Source organism: Channa argus, chromosome 20 (assembly GCF_033026475.1).
Source record: "Channa argus isolate prfri chromosome 20, Channa argus male v1.0, whole genome shotgun sequence".
Taxonomy (NCBI): domain Eukaryota; kingdom Metazoa; phylum Chordata; class Actinopteri; order Anabantiformes; family Channidae; genus Channa; species Channa argus.
The window spans coordinates 14,780,983-14,793,894 of record NC_090216.1 but is presented as its reverse complement, the minus strand read 5'-3'; the positions used below and the strand labels follow the sequence as shown (position 1 = coordinate 14,793,894).

The window sequence follows — 12,912 nt, the reverse complement described above, 5'->3', positions numbered from 1 at the left end:
TTTAAAGACAACAAAGCACAAGACTGCTTAGTCAATTTGACTTTACCTGACTGGATAGTCATATCCCTCTGCACCATGCTGAAGGGACGCTTCACCCTCCCGGCAACTTTAGCAATTCATACTCTCCACATGAGCGGGTTAAATGTGAGAAGAACACAATAGCGGAAAAAAGCCAAATAGAGCTCCAGCAACGGAAGATAAACATTCAACACACTTCCCTCTCACGAGCAGCTGGTACTCCACAGGTAGTAGTGCACCTCACATTCCCTCACTCTGTGATTTTCAGTCTACAAGTGAGTGCACGTCCTGACTAAGAGGGCGTGTGTAAATCTGTGTGTCTGTCCCTTATTACTCCTTGGATAGCAACAAGGTCCACCCATGGGTTCTGGTCTCTCTTTTTTATGCCTTTATGCTAAAGTTTTTTGCCTTTATGCACTTGTAATCATTTTAAGATCTCAGAAAACAAAGAAACTAAAATAGAATAAAAATGTAAAAAAACTTTTGGTCACTCCTCTGTAACTCAATCGGCCAATTTAGAAGAAAACATTTAAAAAGAACAAATCCAAGCTAATTCCAAGACTCCTCAACCACAAGTAAAACACCACCTCCTTACTTGCTTTTCCATTTTCCCTCGCTTTCCTTCTGTTACCTCTCTAAGAAGTTATGCAATCTTGCCATTTCAGATATGACCTCCCACCTCATCTTCTCTGCTGCTGCACACACCCACACTCTAAGAAGCTTCTCCAGCTCAAAGTTTTGAATGATTTTGATCACATTATCAATTTTTTATTTATTTTTTGCTGTGGAACAACTTACAGGCAAGCTTGTGACGGGGAAGACCAGAAATGTTAATTGCTTTTTAGGCCATTTTCTGTTGTGTCAGCCCCTATGGTTTAAACCAAAGCACATTCTCTCTTCCTCTCTCTCACAAACATGCACAGAAGTGCATCTGGACCTAAACATCTGGTCCTGAAAAACATGTCGTGTCCTTCTCGATATAATAACAAATGTGTGTTTGATAGTAAATCTCCCTGCACTTGGGCATTACTAAGGAAGGAACATTTGTGCAATAAACAGATTGCATAATAGGGCGTCAGAGATAAAGCTCTGATAAGCTCTACAATGCGGGCAGGCCAATGCATACTGCTACAAAAGCATACATAAAGAAACCTGCATACAATCGCATGACATGCATATCTCCAATTCTCTGAAAGCATCTTCATGCTAAATTAGGTGCAAGAGTGCCTGCAGCAACATGTCTGCTTCTGGTTAGCAGAATGAAGTGTGAAAGAAATAGGCTAACAACAGCAGGGGTTGTTTAAATTTGGGAGTGGTTGCCTGAGGCCTTGTGAGAAAGTGTATGACTGTGTGTTTTTGTGACGTGCTCTTAAACATTTCCTAAATGACGTAAACAACACCAGAAATATTGTTCATGTAACATAAGCAAAGTCTAACGTTTTTTTTAACACGTCCAGTGCAGTTTTTGCTAAGTCTAGTTGTACTATGCTAATATCTTGCTATAGATTTTTTTTTGCCAACAGTTTCTGCATTATTTTCTCCCATCTCAAACGGAGTAAATCATTTACTGGTCCAACAATGCTTAACAGTCATTGTCTGACAAATACAGAACAAGCCAACCAACTGTGTCGCCACAACTTGGCGGCCAACACCTAGCTGGGAAAAATGGGCAATACACTACTCCAGGACAGTAAAAGGCACCGGTATCATTGCTAATCTAATGCTTTTAAGAAACAACCTAAGGCTTTGCAATGTTAGTTGTTTGTTTGTTGTGTTAAGTTTCACCTATTCTTCTGCGCATGTAAATATATATCTCTGTATTTGGGTGTACAGATTTTTTTAACTGTTAAAATATTTGATCCTGGCACTGTTAAAACTCTTTAAATGGCAGGTTCATTCATACCACACCTTTAAAATATTTTATATTCATGCCGAAAAAATGACTTTAGTCTTAAACGTGTTTAGTGTTAAATATCAAAATAGTTGTCATTTTGATGACTGTTGGTCTGTTAATCTATTAGCTGTTGGTCAACTAATAGATTAATCTGCTGACCAGCCAGCAAAGTCCCTCACTTTGACTCACACCAGGAGAAGCTGATGCACAACCCTTTGCACCAACAACTACTACTATAAGCTCTGTGCTTACTTCTGACAAAAAACAGGCCTACTGAGTCTTAAGTCCACACAGCAAACATGCTGTAACAGGAGGTCAGCCCAAAGGATCAAGCCAATTAGATAAAGCAGCATCTTCACTGTATTCCTTCTTGAGACTTTATTTCTCACACAATCACACATAGTTTCACCTGAGCTCTTAAGCCGAAATGTCTCTATTGCCTTTAAACACTCCTCTGTGTTGAGGTAAGTGCTCACATGAAAAAATAACAACATTTCCATACACATCTGACCCCTTCTGACTTCTGCCTCTTACACAAGTGTTTTTCCCAATTTCTACTTAGCCACAACTTATGTAACAGGTTCTCGATGCACACTTTTTTTAGTTTGAATAAATGTATGTTGGAAATAGGCCACCTCTGTGAAAGATGAGTAATTCTAAGGCAGAAAATACACTTCAGCTGGCAGCTAGAGCATTGGTGTGTAAATCACATCACTGTATGTAAAGTTATTTACCGGTGTTTTCTGTCTGTTTACACAGCAATAAAACTGTCTCTGCAGAAAACAAAAAGTATTACCACATTAAAAATCTCTATAAGATTCTCTATGATGTAAATTATTTGTCTGTGAGATGTAATCAAGCAAAAAAGATAGCGGACAAGGGATGAATCTGTGTCTGCTAGTATAAAGCTGCCAGTGGACAGTAGAGTATAAATGTAATTAGAACGTGCTGGAAAGCCCGCGTTATAAAATCTTGTCAGGAGCTAAGAGTCAGGCACTAGGGCAGCATGCACCACATATGATCTACTGGATTGTAGACATGTGAGGCACATTGCAAAGCTTTTAAAAAAAGAGAACATACACAGATGAAAACCACAGCGGTCTGTGAAGAGATGGTTGTACTTTAAATATGCATATTGAACTACTTGAATTTCCAAATTAGAAACAATACCTTACAAATAATAAAATACCATTACCATTTTTAATGTCACACGCAGCTAGACTACACAGGGACCTGATTCTTACTTATGTACTCTCCTACAGCCTTTTTCTTTACTTTATGATAGTTTACATCATTATGTTTGCTGCTAAAATACAGCTGGTAAGGAAGACTGTGAGTGTGTGGTTGTCATTAAATGCATTTACATGCGCATAAGTAATGAGGGTACTTGAGAAAAAGTACCCTTGTAAAAAGTACTCGAGTAAAATTTTACATCTGACTTTAGGCAGACTTTGTTTTAAAAAGGAAGTCACGTGGCCCCATTAACGACATTCAGCCCTTCAATCAGCTCCGTGTTCCTGTCTGCGACCTTTTGTTTCACATATGTGCACTTGAAAAAAGCCCATTGGTTATGCATATACATGGCAAAGAGATAAGCGTTCTCCACCAGAAAATGTACCGGGGGGAAACAAGTTTCCCTAAAACCCTACCTCATTTTCAGAAACCAGCTTTCCAGATTACATGATAGTTAAGAAATCAGCTTTCCCGAGGAAACTGACTGTAGCATGGTTACTTGTAAACGCCCTAATTCCAGCCTAATTCTCCTGCTCTTCTCTGTCATGAGGCCTTTTTGAAATATGATATAACAGTTTTCTAATTAAATAGTTTAAAAATATAAGTGCAGTTAATAGTAAGCTATTGTGTGTTAAGCACAGTGAAGAATTGATATGTATTGATACTTTTGGCGTAAATGTAAAATCTTGTTTGACTACCAAAAAAAGAATGAAAGTGAAGCCTTTAAAAACTACTTTAACACAGTCCTGTAGACATGTAGCTTAGATATTTAAATACTGCTATAATATGTATCTGCCTTTGGCAGATAAACAGCATTTATTTAAACTTTTTGAAATGTTTTTTTTTTTTCCAGGTTATTTTGTGCCTTTATTGGATAGTGGACAGTGCAGCGAGACATGAAATCTTGTCAAAGATATGGAAATAACATGCAACAAGGTTGCAATTATAGGTTACGTGTCTCAAACCGCTCGACTATCAGGCGCCCCCCTCATTATAAACCTGCAAAGACCTTATTTTGGAAGCCAAACTACTATGTAAGTTGCCAAGTTATTAATAATTACTTGTGAGGTAACAGCATTCAGACTTCATACTTACATGTGCTGACATGCTTTGATTAGACATCACAATTCATGCCAATAAATAAAAAAAAAACATATGAATGCATCTTTGTCTCACCATTCTTGCGCTCCTGTAGAGGGAGAAGGTTGGGTGCAGGCTGGAGGGACAACTCTTGAAGCTCATTGGTCACTGCCTCGCTCTGAGGACTCGAGGCTGAAACTGGGGTCCCAGTGACTTCCATACTGCCGGGACTTGGCTCCTCTGTTGTCTGTGGCTGTAGCATTGCAAGTGTGACAGAGAGACCTGGAGCAAAAATAGAAAATCAATAGACCCATCAAAAGCAGCATATGATATGAGGGCAACAATTGCCACAACTAGATGCACAGTCTTAATGTAATAACGGTGCATTCTGTGATGTTTTACAGGTTCTCTATCCAAATTAAATCGTTAAAAATTAAAAGTTTTTTTTTATCTCACTATTAATTTTAGATGATCAGTGTAGAGTTAAATCGGTGCAAAGACTTTAGTCTAGACTTTAGAAAAAACACAGATGCAGAGTTCGGATTGTAGTATTTGACATGTAAGCAACATTATGATTCAGCTTTTGAGCACATTAGCATTTAGGCTAAAGTTCATCTTATCTCGAATCCCAGCAAACCAACATCCTATGTTCCTGGCACAGTGTAGCATCTTTCAAGCCACATGTTAGTTCATAGGAATGCAATTCAAAGATGCTAACAGGAAAACAAGCCACAGCTAAGATCAGCACACGAGTCAGTTTTTATTTTTTTTGGAGGTACATGCTGTACTAAATTAATTGCCCAATCACAGTTGAGTATCCAACAAAGGCAGCAAATAATAAGCATGTGTAATAAAAATAAATGGTACCCAAGGCACTTCAACAGGCTACAACTAGTCAAAAAGGTAGTGTTAAGAACTGAGTACCTCTCTTTCTCTGTCTGTTACTCTCTGTTGTACTCACACATACACACACAAACACACACAAACACACACAAACACACACAAACACACACAAACACACACAAACACACACACACCTGTGAAAAGAAGAAGAATGCAGGGCTGTAGGCTAGTGATTACAATCAGCCACCAGGGAAGACTTTGCATATTTGAGCTGTGGCATCTGCTTTAGAAAGGTTCAACTGTTTATTTTGTTTTTTCCCCTCACTTCTAAGAAAAAAAAAACTGATTTCCATACAATTAATCCAGTTAACAACTTTTTCTTAGAGCTGAGGTCTATTCTAGAGGAAGTTTTATAAATTATGACTTAAGCGAGGCCCACCAGATAAAGTGTTATTATTTTTTTTGTCCTTCCGGCTCAACTCCGTGAGTTCATGGTCGCCACAGCAGATCATTGTCCGCATGTTAAATTGGCACAGTTTTTAAACCGGAAGCCCTTCATGACACAACCCTCTCCAATTTCTACCGGGCTTGGACCGACACTGCACAGCTGGGGAGGGGAACGGGCTGTTAGGGTGCCCAAAAACACTTTGACATATAACCAAGGCTGGGGATTGAACCACTGACCCTGTGGTCCGTGGATGACTGCCTTTACTAACTGAGCTACAGCCGTCCCCAAGCCAAATCAGAGTGAACAGTGTCGTGAATACTAATATTAACATTTTGACTTTGACAGAGGGTTAAAATAAATTTTAAGCAAAGTAATTGCACTTTCCAATATCTTAGATTATGTAATACATCATAATATGGAAAGCAAGAAACTCTGTCTTCCACTATTATGCTTTACACAAGAACAAAACTCTTTGTCAAATGAATTTAATGGCCGACATCCATTTCTCATTACCATTTTTCTTTTCTTTTTCGCAGCAGGCATTTGTTCTTGTCATAGCTAAAAAAAACAACAGGTGTTACTAATAATGTTACAATGGCTGCCCCACAACAGAGTGAGTACTGAGTCAGCACGCACGACAACAGGACCCAGAAAGTGATCAAATACGCGGAATTCAGCCATCATTAAAGTTATTATTCTGCTTATCTTACTGAAAAATTACTTCCTAAATAAATTGTAAAATAAAATGGTTAAATAAATTGTTAAAAGACTTAACACAGTTTAATAATGACTTAAATTGTTAATTCTACTTGACACTAACACAGACAGTCAAAAATATGACATGTGTTGCAGTTTGATATATGTTCACAGTACAACAGCAATAATAACCAAACCGGTTACTCCAAACCTGCTAGGATTAGACTAATGCGGAGGTAACTATTCATTTAAACCTGCTTTGTGGAACTTTTTTTCCTGATATTCCTGATTTACTGGAGTAAGCCTTGTATAATTTATCTTCCTTTATGAAACACTCCCCTGGACTGAGCAGGCCCAGTAACTTGGGCAGCCAATCACCAACGGTTGTTTACAAAGGCAGGATCTACTGCTGTGCTGTGTGTTGATCTCCCTCACACTGTCCAAATATGTGTTTTCATGCCGTGGGGTTCTGATGGGGATACTGTCATTACTGCACAGCGGGCATGAGAACAATGAGGCAGTCTTGTCTGAGATGTCACTCCTCTCTTTCACAATCAAACGCTGGCCCACACATCTCTGAATAGCAGCACACTAACCACATGTCTGACAAAACGTTCACTTGATGTCAGCAAGATTTATTGTCAAATCAAATTAAAATTTTTCTATTTGAAGCACAACACAAAAGTTAAAGACAATTAAATGAAATATTAGACTCAACAAAATGCAGGGCAGAATAAGACTAGAAAATAGACTTAGTTGCTTATTTTTATTTTATAAACCTTTGTAATTTAATTAGATTTTTGATAGAAAAACACACACACATATATAAAAAATAAAAGTCAGTACCAAGGATTGGAGGAGGCTAAGGCAAGACAGTATTAGAGAACGTTTTTATAAAAGGAGGATACAAACCTTTGCAATAATATAATTTTCATTTTTTTCTAACCTTTTTGACACTTTTTGTTACTTCTAATAATAATAGAACATTTATGCTAGCTGAATTTGCATTAAGTATTATGGTATTAAAAAATGTATTTTTGTTTTACTTCTTTTCCTCCATATCAAAGTAAGGGGATGAATAGCTTAGCTCTGTACTTCTTCTGAAATAAATGACAGAAATGTTGTGTTTGAACATAGAATGAAGGAAAACAAATTATACAGGTTTTGATGGTGCATTTAGGTTTAAGCAGCCTTTCACCATACACTTTACATATCAAGCTGCCTGATATCTTTCAGTCGAGAAATCAGGCAGCTTGGGAAGAATTGCCATTGCACATAACAGCATCATGAGCATATTCTCTGGAACATCCACTAATTTAACTCATCGGCTGTCGAGACCCGGCAGCAAAAACACACGGAGGTTTGTGTTGCATGTTCACTTTGACTTGATCACATGACCGAGAACAGGTGCTAACAGCCAAAACAAGTCTAACAAAAGGTGTCACACGCACCTCCCTTCAAACAAAAAACAAAAGCAAATTCAAAAACCAACAAACAAACCAGGCCAAATTACGACATGCTAAAATGCAACACTGAGGATCAGATAGCAAACATTTATTTTACCTAATCAATAGTGGACAATGTATTACCAGTGTCTGGATCAAAGTGTATACTTAATAACTATGCAAATTACTGTGATTTGACAGTGAGACAATGGTTCAAGACAACATTCGATCACAACACATCACTTTTAAGATGCATATCTCCCGTAAGCAAGATGTCCAAAGTTACAAGTGGCTTTATATCTCTGCTGTGATCTCAATATTTGGTGCTGCACAGTGAACTGGCCTGGCCGTTTCCTAAAGATGATTTTTCAGAGATGCTCACTGCAACAATTGCTTCAGCCTTACTTTCCCAATAGAGAACTGCTGTTCAAACATGCAGTCAGTATTAGTCTGGTGCAACTCACTGAAGAAAACAAAACTGAATGCTCCAGCATTCCTCTCTACATGCCCACACTAGCCTTTTAGACATGTATGTCAATTACACTGGTGTGCAGGCACTCATGTGCACAGACACACACACACCTCCTTACACCCACACTTTGTTCACCCTGAGACACAAAGGAAAACCCCTACAAGAATCCTAGCACATTCTCAGTTCCCAGAAGCCAGGTGAAGAATGTGGTCCTCACCTAACCCGGCAAAATACAGACTCAGCTTCATGCTTACCTGTCTTATAAAGTCTTGGGAGGGTGTTTTGCCATTTCAGAAGGACAGAGCTTTGAAAGGTCCTGTTGACGAAAAGAAAAACACAAGGATTCAACACAGTGCATCTGTTCTAATTTCACTTTCTTTGGCAAACCAACAACTTTATTCTGGCCCATGACTTCCCAATGTGGGATGCTGAGAAGCAGAATTCACATCAGTGCAACCGTGGGCGTGTGCAAAAAGTCTAATAGAAGCTAAAACGAATGAGAAGTAGTTGTACGGAGTACGCAGATCCACGTTGCAGGAGGCCTCTCCACGGATGTCATGGGGCAGCAGTCTACAGCTGTCACTGTCCAAAACAGACAGACATGCTAAGCTATTGTTAGCCTGTCTGGGTGGGAGTTAACCTAAACAATCTGGATGCACGTTATAGGGGACAACTGTGTGAAATAACACACGACACAATGAACGCCACCGGTCACAAGCTACACAATAACATACTTACTCCTATCGCCTGCTACGTCTAAAACCTGTTTGGCGTCTCTGCTGACTGCAGACATAGTAAGTTAGCTAGCTAGCAACCGTTAGCATGATCCAAGAGCCAGGCATTACCGCTAACCACTAGCTAGCTGCTTAGCGCAGTTACTGTCTGTCACGCTGTGGGTTTGTCTCATTAGGTTATGGACTAATGCTCTAAAGCTACATAGTTACTTTGTGGATTTGCGCTTACTTATCATGGTCGCCACTTGTGAGTTGTAAGAACAAACGGCGTTGGCATCACACACCGCTACTTCCGAATCACAAAGGAAACTTTAACCGGAAAACCCTCCTCTCCGTGGGACGCCAAGACCCATTTCCTTCACAACACTTTTCCCACTAGTTAACTTCTTCTTTTCGCTGATGGGAACTAGTACATGCTAAATTTAAACACAGTACTCTCCCTCATACGTGACATTCAGAGCCTTTGTCTTAAAGAACGAGACAGACAGAGTAAAGATGAAGCAGAGGTATTGCAGTACTTGAAACTGGAGATTTAGTTACTTCCCCATTGACCGTCTCTGTCTCCATCTAGTGTCAAACTACGTGTAGTTCAGAAGGAAGAGCTACGAGTTTGTAAATCACTTAACATAAAAGCAGAGAGTGTTTTTAATATAAAAATAATATGGTTTTATAAAAATATCATAATAATAATAATATCAAATAAATTCTAATGAAGGATTATGGCTTAGCCACCTGTCAGCACTCCGCCGCTACTTTTACCAATAGTAATTTCTGACCCTTATTTTTATTAATTACTATGCATTTTTTATTTTAGTAATGTTTAAAATACATTGTTTTTTAGCAGAATATTTTTACTTGCACTTTATTTAAGCAAATGATATGAATTGGTACATGTAGTGAAGATTTTTTTTTAAGGCCAATAGTTTATCATAAGATTTGTGTTTGTGTGCTCCTGCTACACAGTGGGTTTTAGTGCAGACTGCTCAGTGTGACCATGCTGACCCTTGTCTTCCATGACACACAATAAAAAGGAAATGCTTAAAGAAATTGTTGTGGCATTATTTCTTGCTCCTATTTTTTAACAACTGCTTTGATTCTGTTTTACATGATCACATAGTTAAAACGGTTATTACAATAAAAACATTGCCTTTATTTCTCTGGCAATTTCTGCTCTGTACACATTGAAAGACAAGTCAACAAGTTCCTCCCCCGTTGTTTTTTTTTTTTTTCAATTAGAGGGATTTTTGGCGAATTTGTTCTAATCAAATTTGAGGGTCTAAAGACAGAGGGTGTATTTGTGGAGCAGACTAAAAAGCCCAAAGGCTCCCTCTACTATTATGTAATTTCTTGATTTGATTTTATAATTCTAATCCATTTGCGTTTACACCTTGAAATGCCAGCCTGTATGTAAAGTATTTTCTGCAGCAGCTTCTTCACTGGATCTATGGATTAGCCAGAACTAGAAGAAATCATAGTTTTGTATTATAAATACAGACCAAACTTTTAGTTCTGTCTATGTTCAGCTCAGCAACCTGTTACCTGCAGAAGTTCTCTGATGACTCTGCCATCATCTGCCTGATCATAGATGATGATGATGACAGAAAACTTATCCAGGACTTTTTGGACTTGTCAGTGGAGCTGCCTCCAGATCAATGTGGAGAAAACCTAAGAGCTGGTGGTGGATTTCTCCACACACTCATCACCCACTCATCACCATCACCAGTGAACATCCAGGGAAAGGACATTGAGAGAATGGACTCTTTCAAATACCTTGGTGTTCATCTGAACAAAAAGTGTACTGGGGAGATAACAGACACCCTTAACAGAGCTGACTCTTTCTGATGAGGAGACTAAGGTCTCTCGGAGTGCAAGGAGCACTACCACAGACCTCCTTTGACTCTGTGGTACCCTCAGCCATCTTTTATGCAGTGGTCTGCTGGTGCAGCAGCATCTCTATGGCAGACAGGAAGAGACTAGAGAGGTTAACCAGGAAAGCCACAGTACAGGAGGTGGGGGGCACGCATTTACAGTATATTCTCTATTGGTATGTGTGTGTCTTCAGCAATGTAGGTGTGCCCTGGCGTGTTGTTTGGAGGGGCATGAGAAAATTATGGAAGTACCCTGTCCACCCTATCATCACCTTGGTTCCTGTCCCATTCAGGGCCCCCCCTGGTTTAAATTTACCTGCTGGCTGTGGACTTTCTGTGTGGAGTTTGCATGTTCTCCTTGTGCTTGTATGGGTTTCCTCTAGGTAGTCCAGTTTCCTCCCACAATCCAAAGACATTTCGGTTAATTGGTGACTCTGAAACAGGTGTAAATGCGAGTGTGAATGGTCTGTCTGTGAATGTCCAGGGTGTATCCAGCAGCTTGCTTAGGATTCAGCCACCCTGTGACTCATTACAGGATAATGGATGTTACCTATAGATTGAGCTCCACTCACGAGAAATCAATCGTTGTCCATCATATAGTACTACATGACTACATACTACATATCTGTAAATGATTTTTTTGGTTTCTGGCACTATACATAACCAGAGATACATTTTTTGGAGGAGGACAGTTTGAACTGAGCTGGCAACATGATGAGTACTTTGAATATGGGACATACTGGGCCTGTCCCACCACTGTTTGGCAGCTGGGTGCATTGTTTTACTTACTGCTGAAGAGACATCACCACTTTACAACTACAGGCTCCATCAATGGCTGAGTCTAGATCAGCCAGCATTGTCCACTGGTAAGACACACACACTCTCATACTTTATCTCCAACACATCTAACATGAGCTGTCCCTCTGATGTCCTCATTCTTGATCCTGTCCATCCTCGTCACTCCCAAAGAGAACCTCAACATCTTAAGCTCTGCTAACTCCAGCTCTGCCTCCTGTCTTTTCTTCAGTGCCACTGTCTCTAAGCCGAACAACATCGCTGGTCTCACCACCGTCTTGAACACTTTTGATTCTCGTTGATAGTCTTTTATCACACAACACACCTGACACTTTTCTCCACCCGTTCCAACCTGCCTGCACTCGCCTCTTCACCTCTTTTCCACTGTCTCCATTGCTCTGACCTGTTGACCCTAAATACTTAAAGTCCTGCACCTTCTTCACCTCTGCTCCCCGTAACCTCCCTGTTCCACCTGGGTCCCTCTCATTCACACACATGTATTCTGTCTTGCTGCGGCTAAGCTTCATTCCTCTGTTTTTCAGAGCAGACCTCCATCTCTCCTGATCTTACTCCGCCTGCTCCCTGCTCACACAATGTTATCTACAAATATCATAGTCCACAGAGATTCCTGTCTAACCTCATCTGTCAGCCTGTCCATCACCCATGATTCACATGTTTAATTTGGCATGTCAGATCCCCTTCATGAGGGGATCCCCTTCATCATCCACTTCATTCTGCATTTATCCAGACTTGGGATGGCACAAGAAGACACTGGCTTGTGCTGCCTTGTGGTTGCATTCTCAAACTGTTGTTTTATAGGGTTTATTCATACAAAATGTAACCAAACAAAATGTTTTTTTTAATAATTTTTTATCTTACAATCAAGAGGATCTTATAAAACTGTTTATACAACCTGACAAAAATTTGTGAGAAAGTAAGTAAGTTTATTAAAGTAGATCATGTAAGTAATGGCACAAAAGAGGAAGGAAAAAATGAGCATATTACTAATATTAACCAGAAGTAGACAGCAGAGCTAGTGCGAGCTATTTAAGTCACTTAAGCACACTTGTTTATGTTGCCTCCTTCCCCCCCACTCTGCAGTCACAGCCCTTGCGAGCGTGCAGAAACACACACAGACACAAGATCTAATGAAATAAATGTATTATTAAGTTATTATCAATCACCTCACAGAGAATATCTCCACCCCCTGTGTGTGTGTTTGTGTGTGTGTTTGTGACTGACTGTGCCTGCACCGATCCTGAAGGGATTTACTCAATGTGCAGAGGTTTTACTAACTGACAGTAATTAGCTGCCAAGTTAGTTTACTTCAATCAGTCTCCCTCTGTGACTGCAATGCAGGGTGTAGATGTACGTCCAATATGTGGC

The 12,912-nt window shown here is 39.6% G+C and overlaps 1 protein-coding gene across 4 annotated transcripts in view; it reads right to left on the bottom strand.

Moving 5' to 3' along the window:
- mrtfab (myocardin related transcription factor Ab) overlaps window positions 1-9,324 on the bottom strand; it is a 38,928-nt gene extending 29,604 nt beyond the window's left edge. For all 4 annotated transcript variants that reach the window (XM_067487708.1, XM_067487710.1, XM_067487709.1 and 1 more), the window contains exons 1-3: window positions 9,093-9,324; window positions 8,384-8,445; window positions 4,322-4,507 (exon numbers count right to left, since the gene is read on the bottom strand). In XM_067487708.1, the coding sequence (XP_067343809.1) occupies window positions 4,322-4,487 (166 nt within the window). In that variant the 5' untranslated portion in view covers window positions 4,488-4,507; window positions 8,384-8,445; window positions 9,093-9,324. The remainder of the gene's footprint in view (window positions 1-4,321; window positions 4,508-8,383; window positions 8,446-9,092) is intronic.
- Window positions 9,325-12,912: the final 3,588 nt, after the last annotated feature.